We start from the raw sequence: 22574 nt of genomic DNA, 5'->3' as shown, positions 1-22574 counted from the left end.
ATCCCTCAAGCTTCACAGGTATCCTCTCTGTGTTTGGGTGACAGACACAGATTACAGACCCGGTGCTGGTCTGTATAAGGATACTTTGCGTGGCACTTAGGACAGAAACGGAAGGGGGTCCGGTCCATTAGTCTGGGACGACGGGTGTGGTCGGGCCGACCAGGCCTCGATGAAGAGTGTAAGCCCCGAAGGGCCGCCGAAGCAGTCTTGATGTCGGTGCCGATACACTAACACTAACCCGTTACCGAGCGATAACAATACCGTCGAATTTTCGATACTTTAGCTAACTTTCCCGATTGGAAATACGGAGCGAAGAGGAACTCGTCCAGACCCGATAGCGGAAAGAAAACAATCTAAGATGGAGTCGACGCCCATGCGCAATGGAGCCGAAAGGGAGGAGTCACTCGGTCCCGTGACTCAAAAAGACTTCTTCGAAGAAAAACAACTTGTAACACTCCGAGCCCAACACTAGATAGCAGGATAATGCACAACATGTGTATATGCAGCTACACATGCCACTGAACATATATATATATATATATATATATATATATATTAAAATAAATTAAAATAATGATTTATAAATATATATATAATAATCAAATACACATTAGACATATATATATATATATATATATATATATATATATATATATATATATATATATATATATATATATATTATCTATAATATCAAAAGTACTCTTGACATGACCAGACAGGCAACGGGGAAGCGGGTGGGACTGTGAGGAATCCACAGGTAGCTACTGTATCCACCAGAAAAAGTGTTACTGAAGGTAAGTAACTTGTTCTTCTGATGGATACAACTACCTCTGGATTCCTCACCTTATGCACAGAATCCCAAAGCAGTCTTGCACTCAGAGGTGGTTGCCAGACTGGTCAAACCAAAAAGTCCTGCAAAACAGAACGGGCAAAATGGCCATCCCTCCTCACTTCCGAGTCTAAACAATAATGCTTTGTGAAAGTGTGGAGGGAAGCCCAAGTTGCTGCCTTACAAATATCAGCAACCGGCACACCTCTAGCTAAAGCCGAAGTGGCAGACTTAGCCCTTGTGGAATGGACTCTAATGCCCTCAGGAGGAACCTTCTTTGCTAGCGAATAACAAATCTTTATGCAAAGAATGACCCACCTTGTGAGAGCCCTCTTGTGGAGAGCTTTGCCCTTCCCCTTTTCCATATAGCCAATGAAACGCTGATCATCAGTTCTATAGTCCTTCGTCCTTTCAATGCAGAAGCTCAGGGCCCTTTTCAGATCCAAGCGATGCAGCCTTTCCTTCTCCTTCGATGGATGGGGAGGAGGGTAAAAGGACGGAAGAATTATAGATTGCCCCAGATGGAAGGGAGTGACTACCTTAGGAAGGAAAGCCACCCTGGTTCTCAGCACCACCTTGTCAGCATGAAAAGTAGTGAAAGGTGGTTTCACACTAAGGATCTGAAGCTCACTCACACGTCTAGTCGGCGTGATGGCCGTTAGAAAGAAATGTCTTAAAAACTAAGAGCATCAACGGGCAAGTATGAATAGGCTCAAACGGTGAACAAAATCAAAAAAGTCAAAACTAAATTTAAATCTCGCTGAGGCATTACAAAAGGAGTGGGAAGAAACTTGTTTGTTAACCCTTTAAGGAACGTAAGAACTATAGGAGACTTAAATAAGGAAGGCTGATCAGGTAGGCAAAGAAAAGTCGACAGTGCCGATAAATATCCTTTTACTGTCGACACTGCAGAACCTTTTTGCGCTAAGGAAAGAGCAAACTGCAAAATATTAGATAAATGGGCCTTTTGGGAATCAATTTGTCTCTCTCCACAACAAATAAAACATTTTGCCCACCTACTGGTATAGACAGTCTTGGTGGAGTGTCGCCTGGCCGATAAGATAACATCCATCACTTCTGAGGGGAGAAAAAAATAACTCAGATTGCCCTGTTCAATCTCCAGGCCTGTAGTTGCAGGCTATTGAGGTGGGGGTGTAGAACCGGCCCCTGTGACTGCGAGAGGAGGTCGGCCCTGTGAGGGAGACTGAGTGGAGGGCACAGTGAGAGTTGAAGGAGATCTTGGCCAATCTGGGGATATTAATATGACTTGGGCCCGGCCTTGGAAAATCTTCCTCAGAACTCGAGGAATCAAGGGTATGGGAGGAAATGCGTAAAGCAGTCGGTCGCTCCAGGTAAGCTGAAACGCTTCCCCCAACACCCCCTGCATTGGATACTGGAGGCTGCAGAACGACGGGCAGTGTGTGTTCTTGTGAGCGGCAAACAGGTCCATCTGAGGTGCTCTCTGCATACGGGAGACATGAAGAAGCACGTCCGGATGGAGACGAGACTCGTGATCTGCTGAAACGTGCCGACTGAGACTGTCCGCTGAGAACTCCAGCCAGAAGGTTTGCTATTATGCGAATCCGATGGTCCTGTGTCCAGGACCAGAACCGCAGAGCCTCTCTGCAGAGAAGGTACGACCCTACTCCTCCCTGCTTGTTGATGTACCACATTGCGGTAGTGGTGTCTGTTAAGACTTGCACCGACTGACTGCGAATGGATGGGACAAAGGCCTTGAGAGCCAAACGTATCACCCATAATTCCAACAGATTGATGTGAAATATTTGTTCTACTAGAGACCAAAGACCTTTGATCTTCAGGTCCCCCAGATGAGCTCCCCACCCTAGAGTGGAAGCATCTGTTATCATTATGACTGTGGTCGCCGGAGGTGGAAGACAAAACAGCCTTCCTTGAGAGAGGTTGCTGTCTACAGTCCATCATTGCAGATCCACCGCAGCGTCTCTAGAGATCGTTATCGACTCCTCGAGATCCCCTTTGTGTTGAAACCAGTGCTTGCGGACGCACCACTGGAGACCCCTCATGTGCCAATGTGCGTGAGTGACCAACAGGAGACAGGAAGCAAACAGACCGGGAATATGTAAGACCTGGAGGACAGCAACAGCCACTCCCTTTTGAAACAATGGAATCATCTCCTGAATGTCCTGAATCATCTTTGAAGGAGGGTAGGACTCATTCAATGTTGTGTCCAGTACTGCCCCTATGAACAGGAGGCGCTGAGAGGGCTCCAGGTGAGACTTGGGCATGTTTACCGTAAAGCCCAGGTTGAACAACAACTGAGTTGTCACCTGCAAATGATGCAGCACGAACTCTGGAGACCCGTCTTTGATCAGCTTATCGTCCAGGTAAGGGAATACAGCTATTCCCTATCTTCTGAGGTCCGCTGCAACCACTGCCATCACCTTCGTGCAGATTCGAGGTGAGGAAGTAAGACCAAAAGGAAGGACCGAAAACTGGTAGTGCTGCGACCCTACCATGAACCGGAGATGCTTCCTGTGCGACTTCAGAATAGGGATATGAAAATAAGCATGCTGCAAGTCAAAAGACAGCATCCTACCCCCAAACTCCTGACCTTGGGAGGGTGCAGGGGAAAAGTGAGCCGTTAGACTCGCAGGCGACTCCGAGATCTCAATCAAAATTGGCGCTGGAGATGCCTCAGGTGACTGTGGCTGGGGAGTCACAGTGGGGCTGGCTTCCCAAGTCGTGCTGCGCCGTGACCTCAATGTAGGAGACGCCGACCGATCTCTAGATGCGCGACGTTGTGACTCATGCCGTCGAACGTCGCTTCTTATGAGACCTCGATGACCTGTGCGACAAAGTGTTCCATGTCCTTGATCTTCATGGACCTCTTTTCTCCTCCTTAGCCTTTGACAGAAAGAGCTCTGCCTCGCTCTCTTTCAGAGCCTTCGGGTTCATGCGTTGGCAGGATGAGCAACCTACCACGTTGTGATCCGAGCTCAAACACCAGAGGCAGTTCTCGTCCAGATCCATCACTGACATATGGCTACCGCACTCGCTACAAGGTTTAAACCCGGATTCCTTTGATGGAGACATAGTAGAGCTCCAAAATAATTTCCGTGATTCAGTTGAATGCTAGCGCATTGGGAGGATTCATAAGGTGAGGAATCGACAGGTAGTTATATCCATCAGAAGAAATACCTGTACCTCAGGACCACAGAGCATGTAAACATATCACACCTCTGTCAAATAGACCTTTCTACAGCAGAGCTGTTTGGAAAATGGGATCCACATCGCCACTTACCAATGGAGAACGCACATATTCAAGAATACTCTGCAACTCATTCTATCAGCAACAAGGTAGGGACAATTGCCCTTTTTAGATAGATATATACCTCTTCTGGACATATGCAAAGCTACTACACTGAGACCTATAAATACTTTTTGCGCCAACAATAGTTTGGACTCAGACACAAGCACGGATACTCAGGTAACTAGGTAATCTCTCAATTGATTAAATAAACCTTGCAATGCCCACCTGTGGATAGGTAGTGCTGTACAATAAATTCTGAAGTTATAAATTCTGGGAGAATGCCAGTAGGAGAAGTAAAATGTACTTAACTGTAACAACAATCCTTCAGTAGGGACATCCTCCCAAGAATCATACCCGACCCTCCCATCCTTCCCTCCCTGAAGGTTTAGCTGAGTATCGTGTTCCTGAAAATTAAAAAAACGAAAATTTGTGGGTATGATAGCTGATTATACTGCCCAGAAACACTTCCCACTCACTATAGAACAACACCTAATGAAGCAGAACAACACCTAATGAAGCAGCCATTTACGAGAGTCTACAGCATTTTGCACTGCTTTATCCGAAGAAAACTAAAACATGGGAGTGCTTTCAAAACCCAACCTTGTGGGAGGCAAATGTTCGGAGGTAATGAATCAAAGGCCGATGCTGGAAAAACTTTCATACCAGCTGTAAAAGTGAATCATATTTGATAAGTGTAGAAAATGTTAAGTATTTCTATAAACCTTGTTTTGCATTTACTTTCTTCAGTGACTGCTTTGGTGATGGATTTTTTTTTTTACTTAGTGATGACTTCAGAGTCCTAAATATGGCATTAAAATACATCAGCCGAATAACCCTATAAAAAGAGGAAAACGTGGTTTCCGCTAGTAACAGACAACAGGCAGGATAAGAAGGGACACAGCAGTGGAAACCGTCACATTAGCAAGGATGAGAGGCTTCACATATTAGCAACAGTAGAATGCATTGCGGTAGATACGCTCAGATATGGATTATAACTGAAACGAAATACGACCAGAGTTCCAGTGACCCTTAGCACTGTAGTTTCAAAGACGGCAATCTATGTTATGACTTGCAAATGAGTATGTTCACAACAATGACAATAAAAAGTTTGGGTGTGATTTTTTGATGTCAAAATTGGAACTTTTTAAAATCAATTTTTGTGTAATTAAAGGTCAAACTCTTTTTTAATTATGCATTGGTTCCATTTGAGAATCAAAGGGCATATTTCTACGAGGGAGAATTTTTTTTCAAACAGAAAATGGCTTTGGGGGAACACATGAGGGGTAATTTAGTTTGTTGGAATAGTGCATCTACCAGACAGCGGATGCAATGTTCCACCAGCTGACAGAACTACTGGGTCATAGTTGCTGTCACCCCACCTTATTTAGGGTGGCGCAATCATCATTCATATTCTCTATCCGTGATCACAAAGTGAGGCATGGGTGAACGAAGAAGGGAAAATCACCAATGGCCCAGAGTACAGAAAATCACACAAGGGCCTCGACGAGCACTGAAAATAATGTGTACTGGAAGCACAAATGGAATCTTTGGGAGCTTGTTCTGGGAGAACAAATTACTTTGTCTAGTTTGCATCTCAAACATTGCACCTGTAAGGCAAAGGACTAGTGCCCTCAATAGAGCTGCCAAAGTTGCACTTCTACTGAAGATACAGAGGAGGTGCCCACTATGCAGGTATTATTTCTAAATGTGGCAGGCTTTCTTCCACCATGGGAGTGGTGGCCACAGCCTCTGCTGACCTGGCAGGCTGTCAGGTTAGCTGCCAGACTATAACTGATGTTTATAATTAATTTATATAGTTCATGTGCGAGAGTTCCACAGTAACACCTTCAAGATTAGGCTAACAGCCAGAAAGGTAGTGAATGTTAGCCCATCAACAGGAACGCTAACCCTCTCCCACCCACCGTCTTTACCCTACATACTCACACTCTATGCCTTCCTCAAACACTCACAATCCCTCCCTTACTTCTAAAGTCTACAGTACTCACTCCCTATGGCTCCCTCACCCCCGGCCCTCAACCACACTCACCTCCTACCCTTTCTCCACTCTTGCGCATTATCTCCCTCGCACCCTACTCCTTCCAAACTCCCCATCAGTATCACTCATTTCCAACCTTTTCCTACCTCTCACCCCTAATTATCAAATCCTTATTCATCGCTACTTCTACATCACATACACAATTTCACGTTTACTCACTCAGTCCAAATCCCTCCATCAATTCCTACTCCTTTCTTACTACTTATTTCTCCCTCAATTACTTTCATCCTCCCATTCACTCTTTATCTATCTCTTTCTGCCTCGTTCTTTCCCTCTCTCACACTGCATCATTTTCACACACTCTATATCCCTCACTTTTGTTCCCTCCTTATGCCCCATCATCACCCTGTTCACCTCCTATTTCCCCCCACTTTCATTATTGCTCATATACTCCTTCACAATCTTCATCCATTTCCCTCCCTGTCTTCCTTCACTGCCTCATTCACTGCCATCCTGGCCTTCTCTATTCCCCCCAACCTCACTTTTCTCACATTCCTCTATAAAACCGACCCCCTTACCTCACTCTTCCCACATTCTTCCATAAAAAAACAATGCCTCTTTCCTCCCTTCTCCCACATTTCTCCATAAAATCTTACATGACTCTGCCTAACATCAGGTTTTCTCAGATCTTTGCTAACCCCTCCCTCCACTCCCTAGCTTGCCAGCCAGTAGCACATAATGACAAAGACATCTCAATTCCAAAGAAACAATGCATACGGTCTAATTTTCTATCTCTTCCTAGGCTCCTTTTGTTATTCCAGAAAGCCTTCCTTCCAACGTTATCTTCAATCCTGAACTCTATCTCTGTAGGCGTGATGGGCAAAGTTAACAGAACACACCAATACTACGACAGGGACAAAAATTACATCAGGACAAACAGAAGGGCAAACACACAACATAAATCACAACATCTTTGCCACAACACCCAACACCGGTGCAAACACAAAGGTACCAGTAATCCGGGGCATGAAGCTGCGAAGATCTAATACAAGGCTGGATTACACTGCACAATAAACGAACCAAGTAACATCCACATCTCCATTTACAGTTGGAGGAAAGCAAATATGACTCTTTAAGAATGTGCTAAGGCTTATTATAGGAATGACAAGGTGGTCACAATGTATTTTTTTCCCCCGATGTTCCTCTTCTGGACATATGAAAAAGCTACTACATGGAGATCCAGGCACACTTTTTATGTCCACAATTGAATGGACTTGAGCATGAGAGTCAGTGCTTGGGTCAGGCAAGTGTCCTTATTGAATCTATTTACTTAAACCTTGCAAGGCCCCGATGGGGATATGCATTGCTCTAAAATATGCTCAAACGATTTGACCCTTGGGACAGGCACATTCCATCCCAATGTGAGTGCGAAGGATTCAGTATACAACACTATCCTCCGAATATCAGCAAAGGTGGCCAGAGTTCGGGATAACTCATAATCAGAAAATGGAGCACATGCTGAACAAGATTGAGAATACACACCCCCTCAGGCAATAGGAGTAAGAAATATGAATAAGAGACACATTCTGAGAATCAGACAGCACAATTAAAATTGCAGTACAAACAAAAAGACACAAGATGAGGCTGGATGTCCTACACAGGCACGCCACACCATCTATCCCTTCATTAGGCTTCAAACCCAAACAGTGCCAGAGTGCCACTGAAAATTGTGACAGTTAAACTACATCAAAACTCTAATATCAAATAAGACACAGAATATAACAGCTACTTAGACACTAACACCTATTTAAGCAAGAAGGTAAAGCCCAAATGAAGGCAATCTCTGCAGCTACTAATTACTAAGAAATGAAAATGAAAAATGCTACGGGTGACCTTAAAAATGCTGAATGAAATATGTTCAAACATATGTCGCATATTCAAGAATATATTTAATTTTACATTTCATGAATCTCTAAGTGAAAGGATGCATTCATTCATTTATTTGGCTTTACCTTTTATATACCACAAACAAGACCAAATGGGAGCCAGATCACCCTACATAAGAACATTTATATGCTGCATACAAGCAGATTATGTAAGAACAGTTTCACAAAAAAGAGCATATAGAAAATGTAAAGAAGATAGCGCATTTACACAGTGAGCAAGTAGAGCATTACATGTTTGACTCATTCATTAAATTGGAAGGCAGAAAATAAAAATAAATTTAAATTTAACTGTCAATGTTAAAGCCCACAGGTCACCTGACAAAATCAAGTGGCATGGGTCTTCAAGTCAACAATAACTGAAAAAATCCCATTAACTGATGCTGGCCATAGTTCTCCTTTGTTCAGATAAAAACACACTGAAGGCTGCTAAAATATACCGAAATCAAATCACCCTGCTAAGGCTTACTTTAGCCTAAACCACATTTTATACATTTGATAATAATCTCCACCATGGTTCTCCATCAAACTAATTTTCCAAATCGGGGCAATCGGTAACCCATTCCATTCTCTTCTTTACTCTATTTTATCTTCCTACACAAATAAAGATTTTACGTTACCCTTTCAAAAGCTGTAGGTGTGCCAAAGTGCATGGTTCGTGTCACATCTGTGGTTCCATCCCTTTGAAAAGAGAAAAAATGTGAATTATAAGAGGCAGGCAAACACAATCCTATCATATTCTTCTTAGCAATGACCACTTCTATATTCAGTTGTCCCAAATTGTACCTATTCTGTTTTTCATTTGTCAGGAATCTCAAAACAACATACCAGAGGATATCATATCAAGATCTACAGCTCCAATTGATGTGCTTACTGCATTTTCCTAAGACATTCTTAAAAACAGAAAAAGAAAGCAACCCATTGATAGAGAAACATTATGCAGGCTGAGGTGACATGTTTTCCTTTGATATGATCCAGATATTGTTTATACATTTTTTGTTCTTACACACCATCACCGCTGGGCACCTGGGTACAATCATTTGCAGTTTATGTTGCCCGCAGTACAATAATTCATCAGTGCTGAACAGGGGGCGCATGATGGATTAATATATTAGGTCCACATAAGAAACAATGTTTGAAAAAACATTTGAACGGATGGATGTATTGCCATAAGTATAAAGTAATGGTTTAGGTGAAGGGAGAGGTGCATCCCTTTAGTTTCAATAATTTCTCATGGAAACAGCTTACTTCCAATATATGGAAAATTTCACTTACCCAGTGTACATCTGTTCGTGGCATGAGACGCTGCAGATTCACATGCTGTGCATTATCCTGCCATCTAGTGTTGGGCTCAGAGTGTTACAAGTTGTTTTTCTTCGAAGAAGTCTTTTCGAGTCACGAGACCGAGGGACTTCTCCCTTTCGGCTCCATTGCGCATGGGCGTCGACTCCATCTTAGATTGTTTTCCCCGCAGAGGGTGAGGTAGGAGTTGTGAATATAGTAAATTTGCCCATGCAATGGAGTAAGTATGTATGTACATAATGTGTATTAAAATAGTATTTATTTACAAATTTTCAATTTTCATTCAACTTATAATGGCAACAGGCTCCTGGGGAGGTAGGAGGGCGCATGTGAATCTGCAGCGTCTCATGCCACAAACAGATGTACACTGGGTCAGTGACATTTTCCGTTCGATGGCATGTGTAGCTGCAGATACACATGCTGTGCATAGACTAGTAAGCAGTAATCTCCCCAAAAGCGGTGGCTTAGCCTGTAGGAGTTGAAGTTGTTTGAAATAATGTTCGTAATACAGCCTGTCCTATTGTGGCTTGTTGTGTTGTTAACACATCTACACAGTAATGTTTTGTGAATGTATGAGGCGTAGACCATGTGGCTGCCGTACAAATTTCTGTCATAGGTATATTTCCTAGAAAAGCCATTGTGGCGCCTTTTATCCTAGTGGAATGCGCTCTGGGTGTAATAGGTAGATCTCTTTTTGCTTTAATATAGCAAGTTTGGATACATTTCACTATCCATCTGGCAATGCCTTGTTTGGATATAGGATTTCCTGCATGAGGTTTTTAGAAGGCTACAAACAATTGTTTTGTTTTGCGAAACTGTTTTGTTCTGTCAATGTAATACATTAGTGCTCTTTTAATGTCTAATGTATGTAAGGCTCTTTCGGCTACTGAGTCTGGTTGTGGAAAGAAGACTGGGAGTTCCACTGTTTGGTTTAGGTGGAATGGTGATATAACTTTTGGTAAGAATTGGGGATTTGTACAGAGAACCACTTTATGTTTATGTATTTGTATAAAGGGTTCTTGTAGAGTGAATGCTTGTATCTCACTTACTCTCCTAAGAGATGTGATAGCTATTAGGAAGGCTACCTTCCAAGTTAAGTATTGCATTTCACAAGAATGCATGGGTTCAAATGGTGGTCCCATGAGTCGTGTTAATACAATATTAAGGTTCCACGAAGGTACTGGTGGTGTTCTCGGGGGTATGATTCTTTTTAATCCCTCCATAAATGCTTTGATGACTTGGAGTCTAAAAAGCGATGCTGAATGTGTAATCTGCAGATAGGCAGATATTGCTGTGAGATGTATTTTAATAGAGGAGAATGCTAGTTTAGACTTTTGTAAGTGTAATAAGTAACTTACAATGTCCTTTGCGGAAGCATGTAGTGGTTGAATTTGACTATAGTTTGCATAACAATGTCTTGTAGTAGGTTTCCTAGCTTGTTTAATGACCTCCATACATTCTTGTGTAAGGTCTACGTGCCCAAATTCTAAGACTTCAGGAGCCAGATTGCTAGACTGAGCGATGCTGGATTCGGGTGTCTGATCTGTTGTTTGTGTTGAGTTAACAGATCTGGCCTGTTTGGTAATTTGACGTGAGGTACTACTGATAGGTCCAGCAGTGTTGTGTACCACGGTTGGCGAGCCCAGGTTGGTGCTATGAGTATTAGTTTGAGTTTGTTTTGACTCAGTTTGTTTACCAGATAAGGAATGAGTGGGAGAGGGGGAAAAGCGTATGCAAATATCCCTGACCAACTGATCCATAATGCATTGCCCTTGGACTGAGGGTGTGGGTACCTGGACGCAAAGTTTTGGCATTTTGCGTTTTGTTTTGTTGCGAATAATTTTTGGTGTTCCCCAGCGTCGTAAGTAATCTTGTAGGATCTGGGGATGAATTTCCCATTCGTGTGTTTGTTGGTGATCTCAACTGAGATTGTCGGCTAACTGGTTTTGAATGCCTGGGATGTATTGTGCTATTAGGCGAATGTGATTGTGAATCGCCCAATGCCAAATTTTCTGTGCTAAGAGACACAGTTGTGACGAGTGTGTCCCTCCTTGTTTGTTGAGGTCATACATTGTTGTCATGTTGTCTGTTTTGACAAGAATGTGTTTGTGGGCTATCAGTGGTTGAAATGCTTTCAATGCTTGAAACACTGCCAACAGTTCTAGATGATTTATGTGCAGTTGTTTTTGTTGAAGGTCCCATTGTCGCTGTATACTGTGCTGGTTGAGGTGTGCTCCCCACCCCATCATGGAAGCATCTGTTGTGATCACGTATTGAGGCACTGGGTCTTGGAATGGCCGCCCTTGGTTTAAATTTATAGGGTTCCACCATTGAAGCGAGAAGTGTGTCTGGCGGTCTATCAACACTAGATCTTGGAGTTGACCCTGTGCTTGTGTCCATTGTCTTGCTAGGCACTGTTGTAAGGGCCGCATGTGTAGTCTTGCGTTTGGGATAATGGCTATGCATGAAGACATCATGCCTAGAAGTTTCATTACAAACTTCACCTGGTAGTGTTGGTTTGGCTGCATGTTTAATATTATATTCTGGAACGCTTGTACCCTTTGCGGACTTGGAATGGCAATCGCCTTTTGCGTGTTGAGTGTTGCTCCCAAGTATTGTTGTATTTGGGACGGTTGTAGATGTGATTTTTGGTAGTTTATAGAAAACCCTAGTTTGTGTAGAGTTTCTATAACGTATTGTGTGTGAAGAAGACACTTGCTGAGTGCTGGTTTTTATTAACCAATCGTCTAAGTATGGGAATACGTGCATGTGCTGTCTCCTTATATGAGCGGCTACTACTGCAAGGCATTTTGTGAATACCCTTGGGGCTGTTATCCCGAATGGTAACACCTTGAATTGGTAATGCACACCCTGGATTACAAACCTTAAGTATTTCCTGTGAGAAGGATGTATGGGTATGTGGAAATATGCATCCTTGAGATCTAACGTTGACATGTAGTCCTGTTTTTTGAGCAAGGGAATCACGTCTTGAAGTGTTACCATGTGGAAGTGATCTGATTTGATCTAGAGATTCAGCGTTCTGAGGTCTAATATGGGTCTCAATGTTTTGTCTTTCTTTGGAATTAGGAAATACAGGGAGAAGACACCTGTTCCTTTTTGCTGGTTGGGTACTAGTTCTATTGCTTGTTTTTGTAACAATGCTTGGACTTCTAGCTGTAACAGGTCTAAGTGTTGTTTGGACATATTGTGTGCTCTTGGGGGCACATCTGGTGGGAAATTTATGAATTCTATGCAATAACCATGTTGGATAATGGCTAGGACCCATGCGTCCGTAGTTATGTTTGTCCAGTTTTTGTAGTATGCAGTAAGTCTCCCCCCCACTGCTGTTAAGTGTTGGGGGTTTGTGACAATGAAGTCACTGTTTGGCTTGAGTTGTTTTAGGGCTTTGGAATTTCCCCCTTGCTTTTGGGAATTGACCACCCCTGTATGATCCTCGAAACCCTCCTCTCTGGTACTGCCCCTGACAGGTGGGTCTGGCTTGTGAGGTGGAAGGCTCTGGGGTTTGGGTACGAAACCCCCCTCTAAACTGTGGTCTTCTAAAAGTGCCTCTGCTTTGTGGGGAGTAGAGCGCGCCCATGGATTTGGCCGTGTCTTTCTTTAGTTTCTCGATTGCCGTGTCCACCTCCGGTCCAAACAATTGTTCCTGGTTAAACGGCATATTTAACACAGCTTGCTGGATTTCCGGTTTAAAACCTGAGCTCCGTAACCATGCATGCCTGCGAATGGTTACCGCAGTGTTCACTGTCCGTGCTGCTGTGTCTGCCGAGTCCAGTGCAGACCTAATTTGGTTGTTGGAAATTGCTTGTCCTTCCTCAACAACCTGTTGGCCACGTTTCTGGTGTTCCTTGGGCAAGTGCTGTATTATATGTTGCATCTCGTCCCAGTGTGCGCTGTCGTAGCGAGCCAGTAGAGCCTGTGAATTGGCAATCCGCCACTGATTGGCTGCCTGTGCTGCCACCCGTTTGCCTGCAGCATCGAACTTCCGACTTTCCTTGTCAGGCAGTGGTGCGTCTCCTGATGATTGGGAGTTTGCCCTCTTTCTGGCCGCACCCACGACCACCGAATCTGGCGTCAGTTGCTGTGTTATAAACACAGGGTCAGTTGGGGGAGGTTTATATTTTTTCTCCATCCTAGGCGTGATAGCTCTGCCTTTCACTGGGTCCTGGAACACCTGTTTGGCGTGCTTGAGCATGCCTGGGAGCATTAGCAAACTTTGATAAGAGCTGAGGGTGGATGCCAAGGTGTTAAATAAGAAGTCATCTTCTATTGGCTCCGCATGCATTGCTACATTGTGGAAAGTAGCTGCCCTTGATAACACCTGCATATTTTAGTGCTGTCCTCAGGAGGTGACGGCCTTGCCGGGTAACAATCGGGACTGTTGTCGGAGACCGGTGCATCATATAAGTCCCATGCATCCGGGTCATCCTGTGTCACCTCCGTGTGTATTGGTGACTGCATTGGGGGTGTTGTTACCGGGGACAGCTGTGGTGAATGCAGTGGAGAAGGCTGTGGCGAAAATCTTGGTGGTGGTGTTTTGTCTCATGCCACCTTTGCCTTTCGCTGCATTTCCGACTCCTGAAATGCTAGCTTTCTTTTTATTTTAATAGGAGGAAGAGTTTGTATTTTACCAGTCTCTTTCTGGATGTGCAGTCTCCTTTGAGTATGGTTTGGTTCTCCCATACTTAATTCCTGCTCAAATCTGTGCTCTTGCATTTGGCTGGAAAGTCCGTGCTCTTCTGTGTAGGAGCCTATTTTCGGCTCTGAGGCTGCCTTTTTCGACACCGAAGGTTTCGGAACAGTCTTTTTCGGCTCCGAGGAAACCTTTTTCACCTTGGGTGTGTCGAACTCTCGGTGCCGAGATGGTTCGGAGCCGGTATCTCGACCGGAGTCGGATGTCTTCGGCTGTTGTGAGGCCTTTTTCGGTGCCGATGGTTGGTCACCGTGTTTTCGGGTTAAGCCATGGCTTGTTGGCGGTGGCATCCCCCTTGGCCTTTATGATTTTGGAGTGAGTCTTGGCCGGGGCAGTTTTACTCACAGTTTTTTGTTGTGCCGTCGGTAGCTCACTTTCGGAGTCGTCCGAGTCCGATTCTTGAATGGAGATTCTTTCCTCCTCCTCGACGTCGATCTGTTCGGCCGGTGTCGACGCCATTTGTAGTCTTCTGGCTCTTCGATCGCGTAGGGTCTTTTTCATTCGAAATGCCCAACAGGCCTCGCAAGTATCCTCCCTGTGTTCCGGTGACAGACACAGATTACAGACCAAGTGTTGGTCTGTATAAGGATACTTGGCGTGGCAATTCGGGGAGAAGCGGAAGGGGGTCCGGTCCATGAGTTTCGACGATGGATGCGGTCGGGCCGATCAGGGCCCGCTGAAGAGTGGAAGCCCCGAAGGGCCGCCGGAGCGCTTCTTCTATCGGTGTCCTAACACTAAACCGGTACCGAGCGCAAACAATACCGTCGTTTTTTCGATGATTAGCTAACTTTCCCGATTCGAAATACGGAGTGAAGAGGAACACGTCCGAACCCGATGGCGGAAAGAAAACAATCTAAGATGGAGTCGACGCCCATGCGTAATGGAGCCGAAAGGGAGGAGTCCCTCGGTCTTGTGACTAGAAAAGACTTCTTCGAAGAAAAACAACTTGTAACACTCCGAGCCCAACACTAGATGGCAGGATAATGCACAGCATGTGTATCTGCAGCTACACATGCCATCTAACATATATATATATATACATATATATATATATATATATACATTTTTAAAAAACTTTTTATTAAAAGTCGCTCGTCATACAGTGAAAACAGTATTTGAAACAATTGTTAAGTATACATTTTAACCAGAGCATACAGCATCAGACATTTGACATGGTTATACATTTGAAACGTAGCCCTAATGGTGTTCGAACTTCTCAGTCCACTGCAGATAGCTCACCAAAAGGTCAGGGTCCCCCCTCTCTACCCAGCACCACTCCCACGTAATCAGTAATCTTGAGAGGTGTGCCAATTACCCCACACCCATTCCCAATCCCTAGGGCAGCACCTGCTTAGGTAGACCACCTGCCCCGCCTCCGGCACCAGTCCAAATCAGACTCCCAGTCTTTGACTTGTGGTGGTGGTGGTGGTGGTGGTGGTGGAGGGTTGGGTTTGAGGAGTCACTGTACTCTAAGCTTGTGCAATGTTGCGCTTAGTCACCCCTCCTGCAACAACCAACAGAATCTTCTGTTGTAGCCAAAAAGAACCACTTTGCATTGAGGGGATCTGCTAGATCAAGCATCTGAGCCAAACTCTGCAACACTTCTACCCAAAAGAGATGTATCGTCAGGTATCCCCAAAAAGGGGTGTGGAAAAAAGTGCCCTCCTGTCCACAACCCTGCAGGCAGAGTGCAGAGTCCTCCTTCCCTATCTTATAAAGAAGCACTCTAGAGTAGTACACTCTATACAAAATCCTCAATTGCACTAATCTAAAACCAGCTCCGATCGCTACCCCTCATGACTCTGCAGGGACTCTGCCCAGTCCTCATTGAGAAGCCTTCCAATATCTTTATCATGAAAGTATTTCAAGTTTCAAAACATTGGATGATATTTAAATTTCTAGGTATGAAATGTTACCACTTCTCCCAAAACAATAAATGGAGGGATATGAACACCTGTCTGCCTCCATTCTGACAGGTACAGTATCCTAGCACAGCATGTAGACTGACTCAGCGAGTCCCTTTACTTCCCTGGCTTCCATGACTTCCAAAAAGGTAAATACAGCTATAGTGTGTAAGCCCTAACCTTGGTGAGGAATCTGCCCCATCCAAATTCTCTACCAGAAAGAACTTTATCAAAGGCAAGTAACTTGGTCTCCTGATAGACATTTCTAGCCATGTGACCCTCACCTTTTGAATAGATACCAATGAACTACCTATTTGGAGGTGGTTCTGTGAACTGACACAAACCAAAAAGTGCTGGCGGACCAAGCGGACCTACCATACACCACCACCTTCCCAGACAAACTGGTTTTGTGGACATAGGCATCCTTCTTGCCTAGAGTGGAGATGCTGTTCCACGTCTTTCAGAACATCACCTTGCTGGTGTTGAATGCTCCGCGTCATCCCTCATGTCTTGGGAATGGTCGGTCCTGATCTTCAAAGCTCAGGGCAAGAGTGGTATAGTCAGAAAGGCATACATGAGTCCCAAATTCCACTCACAGTGGAAAGCTTCTCCAAGTGAGAGATGCCTTGGAAACTCCAGTGTGTACAAGTGCTGAAGTTACACGTTTTTGACAGTGGCAAACAGGTAGAGCCCCATTTGAGGAAGAGACCATGCCCCACCTCTGGGTATAACTGCCACTTGTGATCCGATGGATGCCAACAGCTGAGCTCATCTGCCCTGGCATTAAATGTCCCCACCAGATGGTTCACCATCAGGAACATTCCAAGGTGGTCCAGCCATTTCCAGAGGGGCAGGGCCTACTGGCACAGGCGTGACTCTCCACCTCGCCCTGCTTCTTGGGAGTACCAAATGGTGGTGGTGTTTTCCGTAAGCACCTGTACCAGTACTCCTTTGATGGATGGTAGGAAGGCTTTCAGCACCAAGAGGATGGCCTCTGCTCCAAAAGGTTGATGTGGAGCCTGGACTATGCCTGTAATCAGAGGCCTCTGACCTCCACCACCTCTCCCAGATGGCCACCCCAACCCAGAAGCAATGTACCGGTCACCTATGGCAGCTCTGAGTGGGAGAAGGGGCTGCTTCTGACCCAATTGCAATCCATCAACTACCACGGCAGATCATTTGCATTCTGCTCCGAAATCTGGTTGAAGAGGTCCTTTTGATGTTGGGCCCACTAAGACGTCAGATCCCACCGTGTAGCACGCATATGCCACCTGGCATGCTCAATCAGCATGATCCAGGAGGCCATCAGACCCAGAAGTCTCACTGAAATACAGGATTGCGGCTGAAAGATCTGGATAATTCCATGAATATCCTAGACTCTCTTTCCTGGGGGAAAGGAACAAAACAGAACCGCATCCAGAATTGCTTCATGAAGGGGAGTATTTGAGAAGGAGTCAGGTTTGGCTTCAGCATGTTTATAGAAAACCGCAAAGGTGACAGTAGTTTCTTCTTAGTATGAAGGTAGTTAAACTGCGTGGGGTGAGCCTACACTCAACATCCAGTTATCGAGGTATAGGAACACAGGCACCCCTGACATCTGAAGTTGCGCTGATGCACCCCTGACATCTGAAGTTGTACTGACAACACCACCATCACTTTGTGAACACCTGAGTGGCACTGGTGATATCCAAGGGGAGCACATCAAACTAAAAACGGCCCTGTCCACACATGAACCTCAGGTAGTGGTGATGAGCCCACAGAATGGGATTTGGCAGCATTTCTGAATTGATACCAGGATCTTGCGTAGGAAAAGAGTCTCAACGGTTTAGGCTGGGAATACTCTGTTTTGTGATTTGCTTTGGGTAACAAAGCCTTGACCACAAAACTACCAGGCACTTTGTAGTGGTTGAATTGCTGGCAGTACAGGGCAGGTCTGCCCAATCTGCAAAAGGAGCAGTAGGGCTGAAGCACCTGTTGAGATGGGAGAGATAAGGCAAGGGAGTTCACAGTGGCCCTTATCTTCTTGTACTGCTCAAGAGAGTAGTCTGCCTTGCCCATAAAGAGACAAGTCACTTCGAACAGCACGTCCCTGAGGGTTGACTGGAAATCGGCTGAAAACCAGTGGACCGCAGCCAAGCGTGTTTGAGAATAGCGACATTGGTGCCAATGCTTACCAGTGGTGTCCAAGCTACAATAAATTGAGAACTAGGCCATGTCATTATCATCCTCTAAAGCCTCGGTCAGGACAGGTTGGAGATCATGAGAAACACCTGAGAGTACTTGAGCCACAGAATCCCAAAGGGTGTGGGAATAGTGTCTTAGCAGGCATTTGCAGATCACAGTGCCAAGCTGGTGGACGAGAAGACTCGCTTTCTGAACATCTTCACCCATGTTGGGAACATGTCTGGCTGTTTTTCTTACAGATGCCTCCACCACACCACGCTTATATGGGAGGGGTGCCGAGATGAAAATGCAGGATTGTCCGTGTCCAGGCAGTGGCACCATGCAATAAGGAAGCTGACTGGGAGCGCCAGAGCACAGTTTGACACTTGCTTCCAAAAAACGTATCCATAAGGCCCCCATTGAAGAGTGAGAGGGGCTCAGTAGATGTCTGCCCGAGCTGAAGGACTTCTGTAGGAACATTTGTCTGGATCTCCAAGGTGGGGAGCTGGATTTCGAGGACCTTGGACTCCTTACACATTACCATGGCACGGGAAGCACTCTTCTCAGTGGAAGGACCAGGGGGTGAGAGGAGCCCTGAGTCAGAGGAGGTATCAAGGCTTCTAACCTCTTGTAACTTGTTATACCAATTCTCTTAGTGGTATGGCTGGCCAGTCTAATCACCTGCATCATAACTGTGTACTGAATCCATGCCAAACAGGGAATGCAGAGGTTGTGTTCCTTCTTGAGAAGGCTCAAGTGGAGGAAGTGGCGCCTGGACAATGGGCAGAAGCCGCTCCGGTCGTGGTCGAACCAGCGCAGAAGGAGTCAAAGTACAACAGCTACTTCTTTTTCTGGCGTCACTGGAGTCTGCATGGTCATCAAAGTTCCAGGAACTGTAGTGGACCTTGGCACCAGAGATGCAGTCAGAACTGGAGTTTGTGGCAGCCCCTTCATGGGCTCAGAGGGTCCAACCGAATCAGAATCTGAACCCACTAGCGGTATTCCAGATGGAGGGACTCTTGGCTTCATGGGGACCTGAAGGAGCTTCAGAGGGAGTCGGCAAGGACCTGAAGAATCATAGCATTACCTCAAGGAACACTTCAATCTGTTTTGGAGTGGCAGAAAGTCCCAGAAACTTAGGTTGTGCCGGAATAAGTTGTAGAACAGGATCTGATGTTTTTGACTTCAGAAGAGAGACTGAGAAGCATGTCACTGCCCCGTGCTGTCTCAATAGAATGAGAACAGGAGGAAAAGGCCGATTCCTGCTTATATTTCTTTTGCTTTTTCTACAAATGGAACAAATACTGCAACTGGTGGATCTAGAACAGGACCGGGATCAAACTACTGATTTGGAGTGGTACCGCTGTGGAACCTTCTGGTGCTTGGCAATATGGAGTTTCATGTTAAGGCCTCGTAGTTCTTTCCGGTTCATCGATGTGAAATCACTGCGGGCCTTAGAATGATGAGTTAACCCCAGGCACCAGAGACAAACCTGATGTGGGACTGTCACAGACATTTGTTTGAGACAATCCCTACAAGGTTTAAAACCTGTTGTTTTTGGTATGTGACATTTCCTCTGCACTATGTTCAACAATTTTCTGAGGTAAACGGGGTCTCATAGAGATGAGAGGTAGCTTTAGATCCGTGTCTGATGGCACGGAAAAAAAAAGGAACTGACTTCAGCACTTGAAAGTGGCACATGTAATGGCTCTGCAAATCACTTCCAGAGTGGAACGGCGCCAGTGCGGAGTCGCATGGCGCCACCTACCAGCTTGCAGAGATACTGCTGAAAAGTCCTGAATCCATTCTGACACCTGGGGTATATCCAAAAGGTGGGGGAATCTGCCAGTAGAAGTCTTTATCAGAAAGGGTGTATAGAAAAGCATGCTAAATTGCACTCAACCCACAGAAAAATGCAAAAAACACCACAATAACTTTTACACAAATAAATTGTACAAGGAAGCCCGACCGACTACAGTATCTACAGTTACAGTCAACAGAATAATGTCTGTCAAACATATGCAGAGAGCTCCAGGTGCTGCTCTTCAAATAGAGAGGATAGGGACACTTCACATCAAGGCATGGGGACAATATGCCCAAGTTATAATCAGAAGGGAGTCTAACAAGCCTTATGCAATATAACAAATGATACATGAAACTATTCATCTAGCTACAATGCATTTAGACGACTTTCTAAAATATTTGGTTCTGTCCAAGTACAATTTCCTGGCCTTTTTCCCCCACACTCAGGGTATGGAGAGATTTTTCTACCAGAGATGAAACATCTGGAAAGAAGTCGGAAAAAAACTTTTGATGTGAAAATCCTAAATTACTGGGGAAAGAAAAGAAGGATAAAATCTTGAGGAATCCTTGTTACGGTGGAAAATCAAACAGTGTTCCACTATATAGAGAGCTTGAAGTTCAAGCACCTTTCTAGCGGATGTTATAGCTACGAGAAGATCCACTTTCCATGAAAGGTGTAGAAGGTCTGCCTTGTGCACTGCCCCATAACTTTGCAAAACAAAATATTAAGTTCCCAAAGGTAAGACTGTTTTCTGACTGTGGGAAGCACATTCCTCAAACCCTCTAGAAAAAAATAATCATTGGGATGGAAAATCAAAGAGGTCGGAGAGGGGACTTTACCTATAAGCGGTAATGGCAGCCAAATGCACTCTGAAAGACGAGAAATGAAGTACAAATTCTGCTAAATAAACAACACAATATAATTTGTTCTTAATAAAAATTCTCAGGTCCCCTTGTCTCCGGAGGCACAGTGCACATAATCTCTTCCTTTTGAAAACATATAAAAGCATGTGAAAGGCCTCTGGGCTTTTTTTCAGACTCTACATGCAATAGTAAGGTAGGTTTAGATGGTAACATTGTAAGGACTATGAAACCACACATTTAAGCATAGCAATTGCAGACTGGGATCATAAATTCTGGCTTACAGCCAGAAAAGTAGTTCTGTTTATTGCCCCCTTGGGCCTGATGAGATCAAGTGTGCCACTCCCACCCCCGCCCCTTTCCCCATCCCAAACTGGGAGGTTCCCAGCATGACACCATATTCATCACACATCTCTACTTTCCTGAACAGATTAGTTTGATCCCAACTTAACACCTACAGACACATGCTCTCAGCCTCATGGTTATTGTATTGGCTAGGCCAATCATAATCACTCTAATTTATGCCAAGCCATAGAACTATCCCTGCATACCTCAGAAAGCTGTCAGGCCTGCAGCTGGATAAAGATAAAGGTGCTCCTGCATGCCACTTGAGCAATCAGTATCCGTATCTGACCATGCCTAATTTCCAGGTCCCTCTATACCTTTTCCTCCCAATGACTCTCAATGGTGAGGAAATGGGTAACTCCTGCACAGTTTCTTATGTTTGCAATTCAGAACACATACAATTCTTCTGTGCAAGGCCAGATGGTGTTACAGTGCTAATCGCTACACCTAGCCACTGGAGTGCAGAATATAAGATTCCTTTCTTCCAGGTTTGCGTTATTGGTACTAACACGAGTAATATCAACCTCCAGCAGAAATGATATAACTATCTCACACACACTGTTAGCGAGTTTCATCATTTAGAATATTTAGTTCTTTAGGTCCCACGTCTTGCTCATATACAGTGTAAAGTGTTAGTGTGTTTCATGCTACGTACAATTACGTCTGGCTTGCATGTGATTTATGTATTTCTAGGATAACTCTGCCACACAACATTGCAATACCCGGTCGTCTAGCACCAACTTGTGCTGTTATAGAAGATGTCTGCTTTCCTGTGCTATTAAGCATAAAGACGGCCCACCGTCAGAAAATTTATCACCAGAACCCTGTTTGAAATTGACTGTGCTTCCTACGGAAGGACTCTTAAACTTATCACCCGCTCTACATACCTCATTTGCTGATATAGCCTACGGTTGTTGTGTTGTCTATTTGCAGCACACTGTTGCCACTGAAATCAACAGAAGAAAGATTATGGAGTGGAAAGATTCTGGCATGATGACACTATACAATTAGTCAACCGCTGATAGAAAGGTCACCCAAGTAGACTCTCTACTTTTCACTAGAGCATCTGTGACTACTGACAGTGGGCGGTTTCTGGAACGGGGTTCCCCTCAACATGCTCCCTTTCATGCACCAGCACACAAGACTGTTAGGCTAGCAAAGGGTCAAATTCTGTCAGACTTCTCTTCCAAATCTCAGCTTTTCTGCACCAATTTTCTGCCACAGTTGTCTGGCTTTCAGACATCCTTGAAGAGGGCGTCCTCGTAATCAGAACTAGAAAGACATATGATGATTCCATGCTGCCCAAAAGAGAAGAGTCTTGTCAGGCTCAGTGATCTTCTAATTTATAAATAACAGTCTTTACTCTGAAGGAGACCCTGTTGCTTGCCAGTATTGAAATATTTGCCCCAAATTTAGAATCAACTT

General features: G+C 44.7%; 1 protein-coding gene and 1 long non-coding RNA gene across 2 annotated transcripts in view; one reads left to right on the top strand and one right to left on the bottom strand.

Annotated features, from left to right (window-relative positions):
• Positions 1 to 22574, bottom strand: part of XPNPEP1 (X-prolyl aminopeptidase 1) — a 433587-nt gene that overhangs the window by 108257 nt on the left and 302756 nt on the right. Inside the window, exon 16 of the mRNA XM_069239428.1 lies at positions 8681 to 8741. Coding sequence (XP_069095529.1) covers positions 8681 to 8741 — 61 coding nt within the window. The remainder of the gene's footprint in view (positions 1 to 8680; positions 8742 to 22574) is intronic.
• The window catches only part of LOC138300264 (uncharacterized), a 191993-nt gene that overhangs the window by 141703 nt on the left and 27716 nt on the right, over positions 1 to 22574 (top strand). The gene's annotated exons all lie outside the window — the stretch shown is intronic.

The sequence above is a fragment of the Pleurodeles waltl genome, chromosome 6 (genome assembly GCF_031143425.1).
Source record: "Pleurodeles waltl isolate 20211129_DDA chromosome 6, aPleWal1.hap1.20221129, whole genome shotgun sequence".
NCBI classification, from domain to species: Eukaryota; Metazoa; Chordata; class Amphibia; order Caudata; family Salamandridae; genus Pleurodeles; species Pleurodeles waltl.
Note: the sequence above shows the minus strand (reverse complement) of the source record. Positions and strands in the feature narration are given on the sequence as shown.